Here is a 15,416-nt window from a genome sequence, read left to right as displayed (position 1 = left end):
TTCGATTCAGATACTTCACAGAAATAATGATTCTTGTTCATCTCGCACCTGGCTAGACCTTGTCATTCGATCCTTATAGCGAGACAAACATACTACGTGTACGACTTTGGGTTTGATTCACTATCATGGACTCGAGTATAACTTACGACTGTGATTATGCAAAGATGGGCAATTTCACATACTTTCTTGTCAACATGACCGGCGGTTACGTATTTCGCTGGGTGCTGCGCCTTTTCAGTTCTGATTGATTGCTTGGCCAAGTCAAACACCGCCCACCCACTCCCTCAAACCAAGACGTGTGAAACTGTGCTTCAGAGGAAATAGTATGGACATCGTACCAAACGCAGACATATTCGCACACGTGGATAACCAACTCGTTGCCTAAATTCTGAACGGGTTACTCAAGCCTCGTGGCTGGTGCCACGATGTTCTTGTCTCCACGCAAATGACAACGTTTTTGTGCCTTCGTAGGTTGCGTAATAAGATCCAAATACCAATGACGAGAGCTGTCCTGGTTTTCCCCTCGAGGAGAGGGTAAGACAAAAGCATTCTCCTGTCGATCGCTGTCCCTCTCCGCTCTATTTTGACGTGTCAAATTTCCCTTCATTCATTCCTGCTTCATGGACATGTCCGGCCCAAGGGGTGGAGTTACATGCCCCTCGCTTAACAAATTTATTGCCTGACAGGTCGCTTAAAATATCCAAGTGAACGACTCCTTCACCTCAAATGAGACCTTTCGTCTGTCATGATATAGTCAGTGTCGTAGCCAGGGGCCCAAGGAAGATACGCCGTGCAGCTTACCTGACATCGACGCTGGAAGCGCCAACAAGCACCTCAAAGGTGCCCTCCTCGGCAACCCACGCTTTCAAGCTCGTGTCATAGTATCCGACAGCGTGCTTGTCAATCCTAACCCGAAGATGCTTCGTTTCGCCCGCCTCAACCCAGGCCTTCTCAAAAGCCACAAGCTCCTTTTCTGGACGGGGCAGGCGAGACTTGACATCGCTCATGTAGATTTGGGCCGTCTCAAAACCGTCAACCTCTCCGATGTTGCTCACAGCGAAGATCACAAAGATAGGTTCGGATGCGGTCAAATATTTGCTAGACAGCGATGGTCGCCCGTATTCGAATGTTGTGTAGGAAAGACCATGGCCAAACGGGAAGAGTGGGGTGATGCGGGCGCGCTCGTAGTGCCTGTAGCCAATGTAGAGGCCCTCACCGTAGACCACTTCGAGATTTTCGCCGGGCCAATTATGATAGGCAGGTGTATCTTCGATGCGGCGGGGAAACGTGCACTGCAGCCGGTTGACCCCTTTGTTAGCTACTGAACCAAAGCTTGGGTGACGCGACCAAGCAAGAATTTGACCCACCGGAAGCTTTCCGCTAGGATTCTTCAGTCCAAACAAGACATCCGCCAGGGCATTACCGGCCTCCTGACCCTGATACCATGCTTGGACAATGGCAGGAACCTCATCAGCCCAAGGCATCGTCACCGGCGAACCGGACTGATTCACCACCACGGTCCTGGGGTTGGCCGCCAGAACAGCCTCAATGAGCCGGTCTTGGCTGCCCTCTGAGGGCAGATCCATTGTCTGCCTGTCGTAACCTTCCGATTCCCACTCAGCATCAAGACCCACTATCACCACCGCCACGTCGGCCTTCTTGGCCGCTTCAATCGCTTCCTGGAGATAATTGATCTTGTCCTCTTCCTTGAAGCCAATGCGGCAGCCGCCATATTTGTGCGTCATGTTGAACTGCTTCTGTTTCGACAACGGCCGCAGCTCGTTGGTCATCTCCACCTTGAGCTCAACAGCCTTGCCAGCTTGCATGTTCACATCGACAAGATAGTCGATTGAGCCATCAAACATCGCTTCTCCTTCTTCTGCCCAATCCCACAGATCTAGTACAACTCTGCCGTCCAGGTACAGCTTCCCAGGCCCTACACTCATGAAACTGATGGTGTGCTTTCCAGTTGCCATTGGGGTCAGGTAGGTCGTCGCAATGGCTGACCATTCTGGTCCAACTTGAGCAAGTGGTGCAGAGTCCCACAAGAACAAGTCGGTATTCGTCCGCCGTTGATTAACCACAGGCAATCCTTGGAATTTGTCGCCAGCAAACCAGTCGATCGTCACGCCGGGCTTGCCTTCCTTCGTCTTGCAGAATGGGGATGCTACAGGAAGCCACTTGTTGATATGACATCCTTGAGCATAAATCACCTCCTGTTCTGCGGTATTCTTGATACTTTCCAAAGGTAAAGTGTTGTAATAGGGATTGAGACTCGCACTGCCTCCACCTCCTGCGATTGCGCGATTCGCGTTGGGGCCGATGACAGCAACCTTGGACTTTTTCCGGTCGAGTGGTAGTATCGCGCCTTCGTTTTTGAGCAGCGTCAAGCCTTGAGCACCCGCCTCCCGGATGAGAGCCCGAGTTTTGGGCTGGTTGTCTTCCCGCTCTGGTCTCTCCTCAGACATGTCGTCTTCTCTAACTCGATGAACCAGGGTCAAGACGTTCTCCGCGGCCTGGTCGATATCTTGTTGCGAGATTTGTCGTTGCTTGAGTGCTTCGAGGACCTTTTCAAACCTCCACTTGGTCGAGAAAGGGAACTCTATATCGCATCCCGCTCTAATCGATTCGATACTTGAGTTCACACCTCCCCAATCAGACATGACCGTTCTGTGGGGTCTGTCAGCGTGTTCAACTTTCGAGATGTTTTGTTGATATGTACACTTACCCATCGTAGCCCCATTCGCCACGAAGAATGTCTCTCAGATTATGGGTGTTCATATCTGCATGCATGCCGTTTACCAGATTATAAGATGTCATGATGGCCCATGGATTGGCCTCCCGCACGGCGATCTCGAACGGTTTCAGATAAATTTCCCGCAAAGGTCGTTCCTGGATAAGGGAATCTATCGTCAATCGGTGCGTCTCTTGCTCGTTCCCAACGAAGTCTGGGGAGGGCGTCAGCTGAGATGAATGGAGTGTCTTTCCGGCATTACGAACGCTTGATGGTGGCAGCAACGCCTTTCTGTTGGAGCCCGCGAATATACTGCGCCGCCAGCTTCCCAGTGAGAAGTGGATCCTCTGAGAACGACTCAAAATTCCTGCCGCCTAAAGGGTGACGGTGCATGCAAACGGTTGGGCCAAGCAGTATGTGGGCTGCTCTCCCCTTCGCCTCAACAGCAAGGTGCTGGCCGACTTCATATAGCAGCTCCCGATTCCATGTAGCGGCAAGCGAGACACCGCAAGGAAATAATGCAGCCTATACGTTGGTTAGCCTGTCGAGTCTCGAGCTCTCTGCATTTATATTGATATGAATACCTTTGTACCACCAACAAAAATTCCGCCCCGAGCACCGTTAGGCCCATCGCTCGTTTTCGCCGCCGGTATGCCCTTGGAAGTGATTGCGTTCGTTCTCCAGAAATCAGCTGCTGTGAGCAATGAGATCTTGGAATGTCAGCAGATCCTGAGGACTTCTAGGTTTCAACCGTGACAAGCTAACCTTTTCCTCCTGCGTAAGTGAGGCGATCTTGTTCCTTGCCCAGAGCCTGTCTTTGCTGACAGAACTCTGCATTGAATCTGGACTATCCGGTACAGAAATATTCGTATCGGGAGTGCGACAGGACCCAGCACTTCCAAAGGGAGATGCTTCCATGGGAGACGGCTCCAGAGGAGACGCATTGAGCTCGATTTCACTATCCACGGCCAGTTCCGTGGCAGCCTGTACCGTCGTCATGTTGTGCAGCTCGAAATATCACACTTTGGTGTAGGTGTCGGTCGAATTTGGTATTGCAAGACAGCTGGATCTGCTCGTCAAGGTGAAAGGGTCCAAGCTGGTCTTCTGCGCTCCAGTCTGACGTATGGAAACGAGCGTGATCGTTTGTATGAGGAACGAGTGGGTGTGACAGGAGGTACCAAAGGCTCTTTGGTGTCGAAACTGTCTTGACACAGAACCGGAAATGCTGTGGCTGTGAACGGAGGCAGGATATCACCTGGGTAGCCGTGGGGTGGCGCGATTCCTATATAAGCCTTCGAGTGTTCTGAGGGATCCGCACCTCTCGCACCTCCCGAAATTTAACCGCAAAACAAACAAGAAGATCGGACAAATCCTCCCAAGTGATAGACCCATGACAAGAGTTCCTATTGGTAAGCCCGCGAGTACCATGGGTCAGACTGCCGGAGAAGATTGGTAGACATCAAACACGTGAGGTATCCTGACAAACAGCCTCGGTTCTGGGAGTCTCTTCGAGGCACCGTCCCATAAAAGATTAGCAACGATATGTTATCATACATATTGGCAACACAATAGTATTTTTGGAGTGGGAAAAGGGTAGCAAGTGGGAATAATTCCTAAGCCCCGTCAGAGTGTACTCAGTCAAGGCAGCGCCATGAGCCCTCATCTATAGCGGTCTGTGAAGGGAAACCAGGCACGTCGGTAGGAACGGACCGCATGAGCGGCGGACTTTGCGGCAGGCCCAGACTGTAAGAAGAGACAACTGTGCAGCACGCTGATGCCGCTGATGAGAGGGTGACTACAGCCAGCCTGACCGTTTGTGGTGACGAGGTCCTGGGTGCTGAGCAGTGTCTTGGCATCGGCTAGGCGGTTGGGGGTTCAACCTCGACGACATCACAGCCCGTCAAGACAGAAAGTATGCTCGAAGTTCACAAGTATCGAGCCTCAGCACATCCTCTGCAGTGGGTACGTGGGTACGTCTTGATAGCTGCAGCCACATTAGCACAAGCAGGGTTCTAGGTTGCACAACGCAAGATGGACCGAAGTTCCTGCATCCCGACTGCGTGAGACGGTAATTCGGGACTGCAAAGAGCTGGGGTCTTCACCCCCTGTACAGCTGGGGCGGTTGGCAACCCTGGCCACTACCGCCGATCCCTCGGGGGATCTCAACAGCCATGCTGCTATGCTACGTTGTGCTGTTGATATCATGGTCGCCGCCCGCCACAGTATGGGGATCGATTGGGGGCCCCTCACCACGGCCGGTAGAATCTGTGCGTGTGCTCTTCAGGTATCATCCGCATCGGATACGATACCACTTGCTGAGAGGGCTGTGGAGTCGTCTCGATACGAATACGTGTGCGAGCCTACCAACGCACAGCTTTATGAAAAGCAGGGTGCGATAGTGGTGTACTATGAAGGCTATTGTACCGCTTGTGGACAGAACAACGTTTGCGTTTGTCGGGGTGGGGGGGGGGGGCCGCCGCCGCGACAGAGCGCGCAAGAAAGCAAACCACCGGGCTGCGGAAAGGAGCAAAGGCGGCGCCACTGCTGCTGTTGCTGGGCACGATCGAGCCGTTGCGTCGAAGTACAATTTCTTCGACGCAGGGTCCTGAACGCTGCGGCGAGTCTTGATCGCGGCAAGGTGCTCGGGCGGCAGCCCGGGCCGGAACTCCTCCCAACAAGTGGGTCTTCTCCGGATTCTCTGGGCTGGCTAGTCGGAAGACCCCACGAGACGAGCGGACCCGCCGTCGACTTCAAGCCGTCCTCGTCATGCAGGCTTCCAGCAGCATTACAAGTCGCGCAGGACGCGTTGTCCCACCGTATGTGGCTGTTGTGATGAACCAGCAAACCTGCAGTAGGCAGAGGACCCCGCCGACCCTTGCCCTTGCAGGCTCGCTGACAACGGTCCGCAAGGCTCTTGTCGGAGTTGATTGCGATTCGTGGACGGTGGCTGACGACCGGGCCCGGCACGGCCCCAAATCATTTCGACTGCCACTGACCATTTAGCATGGTGAAACGTAAGCCGACGGAGGCTCATGGAATCTCACTACTGCAAGGCCTGGCTGGGCTATAGCGTATGACACGGCCATGGACGACCAGATAGGAACCGCAACATCCGTTCCAACTGAGGTGGATCATCTATTGTGTCTATTAATCGGCGTTTTCACCGACAAATAAATTGAACAATGTCAGCCGCGCATTCTATGTCTCTCCCAGCCCCCCGGCCGCCAGGACTCTCAGTGGTCAGAGTCGAGATCAGGCTATGGCGCTGACGGCAGAATAGATGCGAGTGGTCCCTAGGATACACAAGCATGTCAGCAAGGAATGTAGCCCGGAACATCCTCCTGGAGGCAAACATATACTCACTGGTGTTGAATACGTACGACTGCATCGCACAGAACTCGGAGGTTACTATATGCTAGTCACAATGAAACCTCATGAATGACTGGCGTGACGGCGTGAGTAGAGATGCGGGAGAACGGCAATGTACCCGTCGGGAACCTCGAGTCGACATCCTAGAGGCTCTAGATAGAGGACGACAGAGGCAGAGGGGGATGGAGAGGCAAAGGGGAACAAGGCGAGAAAAAACCAAGCCGACAAGAGGCGATACGCTGCTCTCGAAAAAGAGACTCATGTCGGAGGGTTTCAATCTATCGCACCAACACGAGGCAGGCCATGTTGGATGGAAGGGCGGCAGCGCTGAAGGTTGCGGCGTGGGAATAACGAAGTTGTACCGAGAACGAATCGGAGAGAATCTGCAATCTCTCCGCTGAACCTTGCAGGGTAGCAGAGACCCAAAGTTTCAGGGCGTGGGTGATGGATGGGCTACTAGTCCGCGGGTCCCAACGGCCTGGTTGTGCGTGGAATGGAAGAGGCTCAGGGTGGGTCGTCTTGTGGTCGTCGTGTCTTCCGTGCCAATTCTGCACATGGCAGGTGCGTCGACATGGTGGAGCTCTTAGGTAAGGCAGGATCATTGTTGCCATAGGTGACTAAGTGGCCACCAGATTCAGGAAGATTTCTTTAACCTCCGTAAATGGAAATTTGGGGTTGAGATTGTGCTTTGGCTGACCTCTCCACAATGCATCTTTCCTTCTCCCCGCCAACAGGCTGCATGCTGTCCTCGCCTCTAACGAGTTGCTCGTCGATATTGCGTTATCACTCACCGGCAAGGTCTAATCGACGGAGAAATACACAGTAGCAACATCTGGGACCGGGATGATCTGTCACCATCCGAAGTTTCGCTTACGAGTGGACCGTTGACCGTCCTGTCTTCTTTCTTCCTCTCATACTAGTCGACCAGGAAGTGTGGTTCTGCCTTATGCACGCCGTCCAGCATCCGGTACGAGTACCAAGTTCGCGCTGGAGGGTGAAAGGTACCCCTGCTTCTCGACATGCCCGCGATGATGCTGTATACTGCCTTCTCACAACCTCGTCGCACGAGTTACAGGTTGATCCAAGCTGGCCACACCTCTTTGGACAGACTCGGTAACATGTTGTGGCTGCGTCATTTGATGTACCTGAGTTGGGAATGCTGCAGTCTCTTCTGTGCCTCGGAGCTCTCATGAGCATGGAAACCTTGTTCCCAGGCCTTGCTCAAAATTTCAGGCAGGTTCTCTTCAACACTGTTGACTCGCTGCTGATCCCTCAAGGTCAGGGTGAATCTATCCGAAGCACATCAAAGGGCGACCTTGTGGCTGGCCGCTTGCCGAATCGACTTCGGAAGTTCCATCCGTGGACTGCATGCCGGTATGCTGCCAGTGTACCAGGTGGAGAAGGGCACGGGTTTCGCCTCCACGGAAATTCATGTTCGCGTGACCGCTTCGGTCATCCACACACCCAAATAGAGAAAGATAGAGAGAGGGGGGAAGAAGACACAAGACACACAGCCCAGCGATACCATCTGCAGGCCTCCGCATTCATATCGAAGCAGCCCATTAGAAAGTCTTGGCATCAACCCGTCAGCCCTGTGATCCTGTGATCCTGTGATCCACGAGGTAGTGGTGAGACCCAAACACGGTCGGTTCAAGAGGATACGAATTTCCGATGGGTGGACGAACATTTCGTCGAGGATGACGAAAGACGGTGTCGAGATTATGCCGTTGCTTCCATGCGGCCCCGGCCGCAACGTTTCAGTAAACTTGTCCCAAATGATGAGGCCTGATGATAACGATGCATGACCTCCCAGTCAAAGGTGGGTGTCTGGGATGATTGTGCTATGCCCGTCGATTCGCTCCCCCACGCCGGCCCACAGACTGATGGCGCCCTCCTTTCATTTTCTGGCATACGTCTTATCAGCATCCCATACTTGCGAGCAAGTTTTATTCACGTCCCTTCTTTTTCATCGATCGAGATATCATATCCTTACAAATCCTTCAACGCTGCTTTGTGGATTCCACCTCCTTCAGACAATACATCCCGTGTCGATGGGAAAGAGGCATATCACGCGGAGGACTGATTAGCGTGACCATTCTGCGGCCAGGAGGAGAAGAAGGAGAAGAAGAGCATCTCGTGACGCCGTAAATGATCTTCCTTAGTATGGACTGCATCCCAGCCCGTCTCTTGTCTTAATTCTGGTCAAAATCCTGAGTGGGTACACTGGTAAGCATGAGTCTCCTCGAGAAGAGCCACTTTGAACATGTGATAATTGACCAACACTCGATACATACACTCGCAGAGAACCGACCTCAAGCCCATTTAAGGCAAGGGCTAGTCTCTCGAGAGACTACCTTGCATCCACGCCAAAGCAGACTGGGTACCATATACAAAGCATAAATGAACAAAATTGGCGGTGAGGCACAAAGAGAGGACGAGTAGGGTTTGACTGTCAAGTTGCAGATCTACTAGATTTTGCTCCTGCTCGGACTGTCTGAACGTGCTTGGAGCAGAAGTCCGCTGTCTTGCCTTGCCTGGGTCTACATACTGCTCTGTCGATGTCAGCTATCTTCTCTGTGGGATAACATGTCGAGAACATCAAGATAAGTTTGTGAAAGCCTCCTAATTGCATCTTTGCAAAAACACATACTGCTCTTCAGAATCTCCCGATCCGAGGTGATTTGTTTATCGAGTCAACCCCTACCCGACCCAGCTGATGAACTCTTGACCTGCTGGGATTTATGCTCAAGTCGGGAATATCTCCCAGAGACATCATGTTACTCTGGTATGGATATACAGTCAGAGCAGATGGGTACCCCGACAAGCTATCAGGAAAGTTCCTGGAAGATATCTCGTGGCGCCCGCGGCCTCGCAGTTTGCAAAAGGGCAAATGCTTCTTCCCACACCATGTTGAAGGAACACGCATCTTTCGAGCCCTTCAGCTGATAGAAATGCCACTGCGTACCACCCAGAGTGCAGTGGGGCTGACTTTCCTTGGCAAGGAAAATGATGCCTAATGATCAGGGTTTTCATCCGCCAGCCAAAACCTTGGGTGGGATGCCAGCTGTTCGAGGACGAAGCTTTTGACGATTTCAGATCCGGCCGCTAGCGAAGGACATAGCGTTCTGAGGACATTTCCTCGCGGAAATCGGCAAGGGAGGGTTGCGATAAGACGGTAGAGCCTGGATGCAGAAGTTGGTGAAGCCCCCTAAAACAGTGGCAGAAGTCTACCCTGGACTGGCCTGGGCTCGGGCCCGGGGCAAGATATAATCATAATGCTCCTAGGCAAGCCTGCAGGGTCGCGGGCCAGATCGCCACCAGCACCAAGAGGCGCCGCGGTCGTGGTGGCGAGGACGGCATAGCCGCAGCAGGTGATACCCGTTCATGTCGTGTAACGACGTTTGTGCGATGGCCATGCTCTCTTTCTCGATCTCACTTTCCTGTTTGGTTTAATTCATCAGGGTCCCCTTGCTTTTCTGAGATGCAAAAGTGACAGCTCTGCAGGATCTCTACCCTTTCAGCTGTGGCGCCATATCAGATCTCAAAGTCGCTTGTCTTTTCTTTTCATGTCCTGATATACGGATTATATAAGCAAGCATGGCCAAGTAGGCCGTCAGTCGCAACATACTTGCGGAAATGAGGTGCTCGGCTTCGGCATTCATCAAAGTCTACCATGCTGTAATATCTAATCTGATGATCCCCACCGCCGAGCCCTGGGTCCGGCACTGCTTCCGTAATGAATTTTTTGGGATTTTTTCTCACAGTATTCTCCAGTCCCAAAGTGCAAAATTCAGTGTGCTGGGTGCAATCTGTATTTTTAAGCAACTGCTTATCTGGGCTTACTGAGCAGCCTTTGTGTTTCTCTGATTCTCTGAACTCTGTTACTTCGGCTTGTACACGACGTCATTTTGCATGGCTCATACTTTTCTGCAGTGGCGCTAATGGATGGCACTTGTTACCTGATAGCGCCTTCTGATCTCCACTAATAGGCTGGCTACCAACGACAGGCCTTTGGTCTATCTGCCCACTCTTACTTGTGTTGAGGGACAGCGACGTCGCTCAGCATTCTACACTAACAACACACAACATCTTCAAACATTCTGAACACAACAGAGAAGCCTTGGGTCCCTGCACCCACGACTTCCCTGACCACCCAATCTCCACGAAGCTACTGCCAGTGGTCAATCGACATACACCCATTGTGTGCAGGGCAGAGGGCAGCAAGCCCTCCAGCAGTCAGGAGAGATGGCGTGGTCAAAGTCTACTCGTATCAGCATCATGCTGGCCATTGATGTCGCCTTCTTTCTTGTCGAGCTCATCTCTGGCTTTCTGGTCCACTCCCTGGTCTTGATGGCTGATGCTTTCCACATGCTCAACGACATCATCTCCCTCCTGGTCGGACTCTGGGCTGTCCGCCTCGCGCAGAAGGCTACCACCGACAAGTACTCCTACGGCTGGCTGCGCGCCGAGATTCTTGGCGCCTTCTTCAATGCCGTTTTTCTGATCGCCCTCTGCGTCTCGATCGTTCTCGAGGCCGTCACGCGATTCTTCGAACCGCCTGAGATCTCGAATCCGAAACTGATCCTTATCGTTGGCTCACTCGGCCTTGCCTCGAATTTGGTAGGATTTCTGGTACTTGGAGGACATGGACATTCTCATGGGCACGAACACGGCGACGAGGAACATGGGCACGAACACGCACATGGACACGGACACAGTCACAACGACCTCAGCGAGGCAGAAGAGGGCAGGGTCGGCGCGAACCAGGCAGGAGACGAGAGCGAGGGCCCCATTCTAGAGTACCTTCCCGAAGTCGTGGTATCCAAGTTCAAGCACAAGAGCTCCGCGTCCATGGGATCGAAGCGGATATCGTTCGACGAGACCTCCCAGATAACCGAGAGAACTGGCAGCAGGGCATCCCACCGTGGCAGGTCGCGACGCCGCGGCAGCACCGGTCGCAACAACGTCACGAGCATTGACGACATCAGCATCTATCCTTCATTCTCCCGACAGGACATCCTTGCAGCGACGCGACCCCAACCTCAGGAGCTGAGCTCGGACAGCGGCGACGATGTGGATGATGCCGCCGTGAGCGAGCAGGTGACGGAGAACACACCTCTCATTGGAAAGAGAAGCGGCAGCGTGGGCAACGTCAACGGTAAGCACGTTGACTCTGCACCCAAGCGGGGTCGGTCTAGGAGAGACTCGAGCCTGCACAACACCCACAACCACAACAAGCCTCGCAAGGCCGGCCAGTCAAGTCATGGCCACAACCACGCCGACATGGGCATGAACGCCATGATCCTGCACGTCCTGGGTGACGCTCTCGGCAACGTGGGCGTCATCGTCACGGCCCTTATCATCTGGCTGACCGACTGGCCGGGCAAGTACTACGCCGATCCGGCTGTGTCCCTCTTCATCACCCTCATCATCCTCAAGTCCGCTCTTCCCCTCACCTTCGCCACCTCCAAGATCCTCCTACAGGCCACGCCTGAAGGCCTCGAGGTCCAAGATATCCGCGAGGACATCGAGGCGCTTCCCGGCGTCATCACCTGCCACCACGTCCACATCTGGCAACTGTCCGACTCCAAGATCGTTGCGTCCATGCACATCCATGTCGCCTTCCCCATTTCAGAGGCTGGCGGCGAGAAGTACATGGAGCTAGCTAGACGGGTGCGCCGGTGTCTGCACGCATATGGCATCCACTCCGCGACCATCCAGCCCGAGTTTTGTCTTGACCAGACGCACGGCCACGTGCAGGATGCTGAGCAGGTGTTTAACATCGATGGCACCGCTGAGATGCGCAGATGCAATGCTACGAACGAGGGCGCATGCCTGTTGGAGTGCGTCGATGATTGTGTCGGACAAGGGTGCTGCTCAACGAGTGCCACGGCCGTGGATGACTCGGTGAGGAGCGACTGCAGCAGCCACTCGGCACATAGTCATGGAGAAGTTGGGCACGCGCATGACCACTAGGATGCAATGTGTATGTCGCCCGTGGCTTTTCGGTTCCCTTTGTTCGGGGCGTAATCTTATGAGCTTGTTGAGAAACGCTTCAGAATGGCGCTCACATGAGGGTTGAGTGTCTCAGAGGCATTGGTTTGGTTCATTCGCCACAGGAAGAGAACAACGCATAAAACAGTCGGAGGCTCAGGCCTTGATATTCATTGATTAGGTCTCTAATCACGAAGAAGTGCTTCTCTTTTCGTTTTCTTATCCTTTTTCTAATAGTCTATTCTCGTGGTGTGTTAGTGGCTTGCTTGTATTTGTTTCCCCGATGATCGCGTATATCCTCGGGTTTCGGCATTGCGCAGAAGAGAAAAGGCGTCATGGTTGATGTCGGCAGGTTGGAATGGCGTTGGTGGTTGCATATGTTTTTCTCTCTTTGTAGCATATTATGCCGGCATAAATAGTGAAAACAACGGGGCATACCAAACTTCCACAAGACCCTTCAGCCAGTCCTCCCCTCATTCTTCATATCAAGGTTCGCAAACATACCCCCCCCCCCCAACCAACCCCAGCCCCCTGGAGCAGCTAGCAAATTCCCAACGACAAGCCACCACGCCACTCAGCTGCAGTGTCCCATCCACCTCCACCCTCCCCCGAGTGAGGGCAAAGCTGGAGCTACTGACCTCACTGCAAGTGGAGGCGTCCCCTAAGGGGAGCGATTGGAGAGTGCTGAGGGTTGAGTGGCGATTATACACACGTCCCGGTCTGACATGGCTGGTTGGCCGCTGGAGACTAGGAGCACGAGTAAGTTGGAGAGGTGTTGAGGGTCTGGGCGTAGTGCATCTCGAGTTTATGAAAGGCCTGCAAATTGCTAGTTGGAAAGTGAGAACAGGGCTTGACGTGATGTTACTTGTCTAGTTCCCGAAATTGAAGGGATATAGGATATGAGCTTGAGGGTGTTCTTGAAGAGATAAGTAAGAAGACGTAGGAAGCAGAGGATGCTTGAGCATCCAAAGTATTGCATTCGTAAAGAAGTATGCTATGGTCATTCTGCATTGACAAGACGGTTTCCAGTTACCAGCACCAAACAATGAAAGACTTCCCAGCCCAAGTCAGGGTCTGGCCATACCGTGAGCTTATTATGAGACAACTTCACTCTCGTAGTCCCAACCCCCAGCCATACATTTCGTACATTTACATCAGTCGTTAGGTGGTCGCTCTGTCCCAACCGACACGGTCTCCATTTTGTCCAATCGTCGCCTCCCCCTAGTGATAGTAAGGGTTCATGTACACCTCATCTGGTATTTTAGAGCGGGCATTATTGCTCTATCCAGCGTTGCGCAAGGGGGGAATGACGAAACAAATCGTCTTCCTATGTGGTGAGGACCGAAGAAAAACACACGCTCAAGTACCGCAGCGTATATGCATCTGTCCTTTGATGTTCCATCCTGTGAACCTGTTCCACGTGCTTTACTTGAAACTGTAGAACAGGTTCACATCTAGTCACGCTGGAATATCAGGCCTTCCGTTTTCCTTGCCGGCAGCCTTGGCCTTGGTCATGTCGGGGGTCACGACTCTGTCACCCTTCTTGGGAGAGGGTGTCGGCGGGGGGCCCATCACATTGACTTTGCTCTCGGCCTCGGTGATCGCAGCAGCAGCCTCGGCCTCCCAGTCCTCATCAACATCCTCCTCCAAGTCAACATTCTTGCTTGGTGTGGGCTGGGGGCCCAGGCTCCAGTCAATCTCGCCCGCCTCACCATACCTGGTCACGAGCCACTCGTTTGCCTTCTTGAAGTGGCCGCAGTCGAAGAAGCCTCTCGACGCACTCAGCGGGCTAGGATGGACGGCCCTGAGGACCAGGTGGCGCTTCCCATCAATCTTCTGCACACGCTTGCCCGCAGGCGAGCCCCAGGCCATGAAGACCACGCCGCGGGTCCGGCGTGCGGCAACGAGGTCGATAACTTTCTGCGTGAAGCGCTCCCACCCGCGATTGGCGTGGCTGTTGGCCTCATGAGCACGCACCGTCAGGCACGTGTTGAGCAGAAGCACGCCGCGTTTCGCCCAAGGAGTGAGAAGGCCACCACGGTTGGGTGGTGGGACGAAGGAGGGATAGTCATTCTTGAGACAGGTGTACATGTTCTTGAGTGATGGTGGGGCAGAAGTGGGTGGCCTCACGGAGAAGGCCAGACCGTGAGCCTGGTTGTGGTTGTGGTAAGGGTCTTGGCCAATGACGACGACCTTGACATTATGGAAGGGGGTGTGACGAGACCTGTGGGGTGGTTAGCACAGACCAGGTATGAATATTCAGATTTGGGTGGGACCGCACCAAGAGTAGATGTCCTCCCGAGGCGGGAAGATCTTCTTGCCCGCACCAGCCTCACGGTCGAGAAATCTCTTGAGATCCAAGAACTCCCTGGTGACAATCTCGCCCTTCAGTTGGGCCAGCCAGCTCTCGTCCAGGGTGTCAATCTCAAGTTTGAGAAGCTCCCTCTGCTCATCGGTTAAGGAGGCCACCCATTTAGCCTTATCGAACTTGGGGGCAGCAGCTTCGGCAGCAGACGAGGCCGGAGAGGACATGAAGCCTTGGGCTGCAGACGTAGAAGTTGCCTTGGGAGCACCAAAGAAAGAGGTGATGCTCGCATTCTGCTTGGGCTTCTTGGGATCTGACCCAGCAATCTGGCCAGTGGCCTTGCGCTTAATGGACGACATGGTGGTGGCTGTTGTGGTGAGAGAAGGAAGGGAAGAAGTTGCTGGTCTCGTCGAGAGCAGGCGTGTGGACGGCACACAATTTGAGAATTGATCAAGGAAAGACAGATGTCCAACAGCAGGACGTGAATAAAAGAATGAAAAGAGGAGAAGGGCACAAGGAGAATGGGGTATCGCTAAGTGAAGCAGACGCGGAATCTTGACGGTGGTGGTGGTGACGACACGACACGACTCAAACAAAAAAAGAAAAGGCTGGAAGAACAAAAAAGGGAATAGACGTCAGTCAGACCACAACCACTAACCGACTTGACTGTCTGACGGATGGGGTTCCTGAGCTGAGTCCCAATGGTAGTAAAGGAGGAAGAGAGGATGGACAAGAAGACAGCTTGCTTGCACCTATTTAAGAGAGGAAGGAAGAGAGAGGAAGGGAGAAGGGAAGGAGGGGAGAAAATGGCTGGGCTTCCTCTTCAGCTTAGACGAGTTGAGATGAGACGAGGCAGGAATCCAAGCTTAAGCTTGAAGAGGTCAAGACGTGCCGTCATTAGGTTTTGCATTAGGCCTCTGTGCGGGCGCCCGCCCGCCGCGCGCAGCGGGTCACAGGGGATTTCTGGGGAGAAAATTAGCAGGGTGGTCAGTGGGCAGGGGCCTTGACAGCTAA

The 15,416-nt window shown here is 53.4% G+C and overlaps 3 protein-coding genes across 3 annotated transcripts; 1 reads left to right on the top strand and 2 right to left on the bottom strand.

Moving 5' to 3' along the window:
- Nucleotides 1–691: 691 nt before the first annotated feature.
- M406DRAFT_340015 (family 3 glycoside hydrolase) lies at nucleotides 692–3,733 on the bottom strand (the record flags this gene model as incomplete). Its single annotated transcript, XM_040921514.1, has 7 exons — nucleotides 692–740; nucleotides 802–1,292; nucleotides 1,368–2,670; nucleotides 2,729–2,948; nucleotides 3,001–3,259; nucleotides 3,319–3,444; nucleotides 3,500–3,733. 7 exons carry the CDS (start codon nucleotides 3,731–3,733, stop codon nucleotides 692–694), a joined length of 2,682 nt encoding a protein of 893 aa, XP_040775355.1.
- A 6,453-nt stretch (nucleotides 3,734–10,186) lies between these two features.
- M406DRAFT_346525 (cation efflux protein) lies at nucleotides 10,187–12,536 on the top strand. The gene is made up of 2 exons (XM_040922199.1): nucleotides 10,187–10,902; nucleotides 11,035–12,536. The coding sequence occupies exons 1-2, from the start codon at nucleotides 10,349–10,351 to the stop codon at nucleotides 12,077–12,079; spliced, it is 1,599 nt and encodes a 532-aa protein (XP_040775354.1). The 5' UTR covers nucleotides 10,187–10,348; the 3' UTR covers nucleotides 12,080–12,536.
- A 1,238-nt stretch (nucleotides 12,537–13,774) lies between these two features.
- Nucleotides 13,775–14,761, bottom strand: M406DRAFT_220698 (uracil-DNA glycosylase; the record flags this gene model as incomplete). Its single annotated transcript, XM_040915572.1, has 2 exons — nucleotides 13,775–14,321; nucleotides 14,379–14,761. Coding segments are annotated over 2 exons (930 nt in total), but the record flags the coding sequence as incomplete, so codon positions are not given.
- Nucleotides 14,762–15,416: the final 655 nt, after the last annotated feature.

The sequence above is a fragment of the Cryphonectria parasitica genome, assembly GCF_011745365.1.
Source record: "Cryphonectria parasitica EP155 unplaced genomic scaffold M406scaffold_5, whole genome shotgun sequence".
Lineage (NCBI taxonomy): Eukaryota > Fungi > Ascomycota > Sordariomycetes > Diaporthales > Cryphonectriaceae > Cryphonectria > Cryphonectria parasitica.
The sequence above is the reverse complement of the archived record's forward strand: the minus strand, read 5'-3'. Positions and strand labels throughout refer to the sequence as shown.

Coding starts and splice junctions, on each gene's coding strand:
- M406DRAFT_346525 (XM_040922199.1), top strand. CDS start 10,349: ATGGCGTGGTCAAAGTCTACTCGTATCAGCATCATGCTGGCCATTGAT. Junction 10,903..11,034: donor AGCGAGGGCCCCATTCTAGA/GTACCTTCCCGA, acceptor CCACCGTGGCAG/GTCGCGACGCCGCGGCAGCA.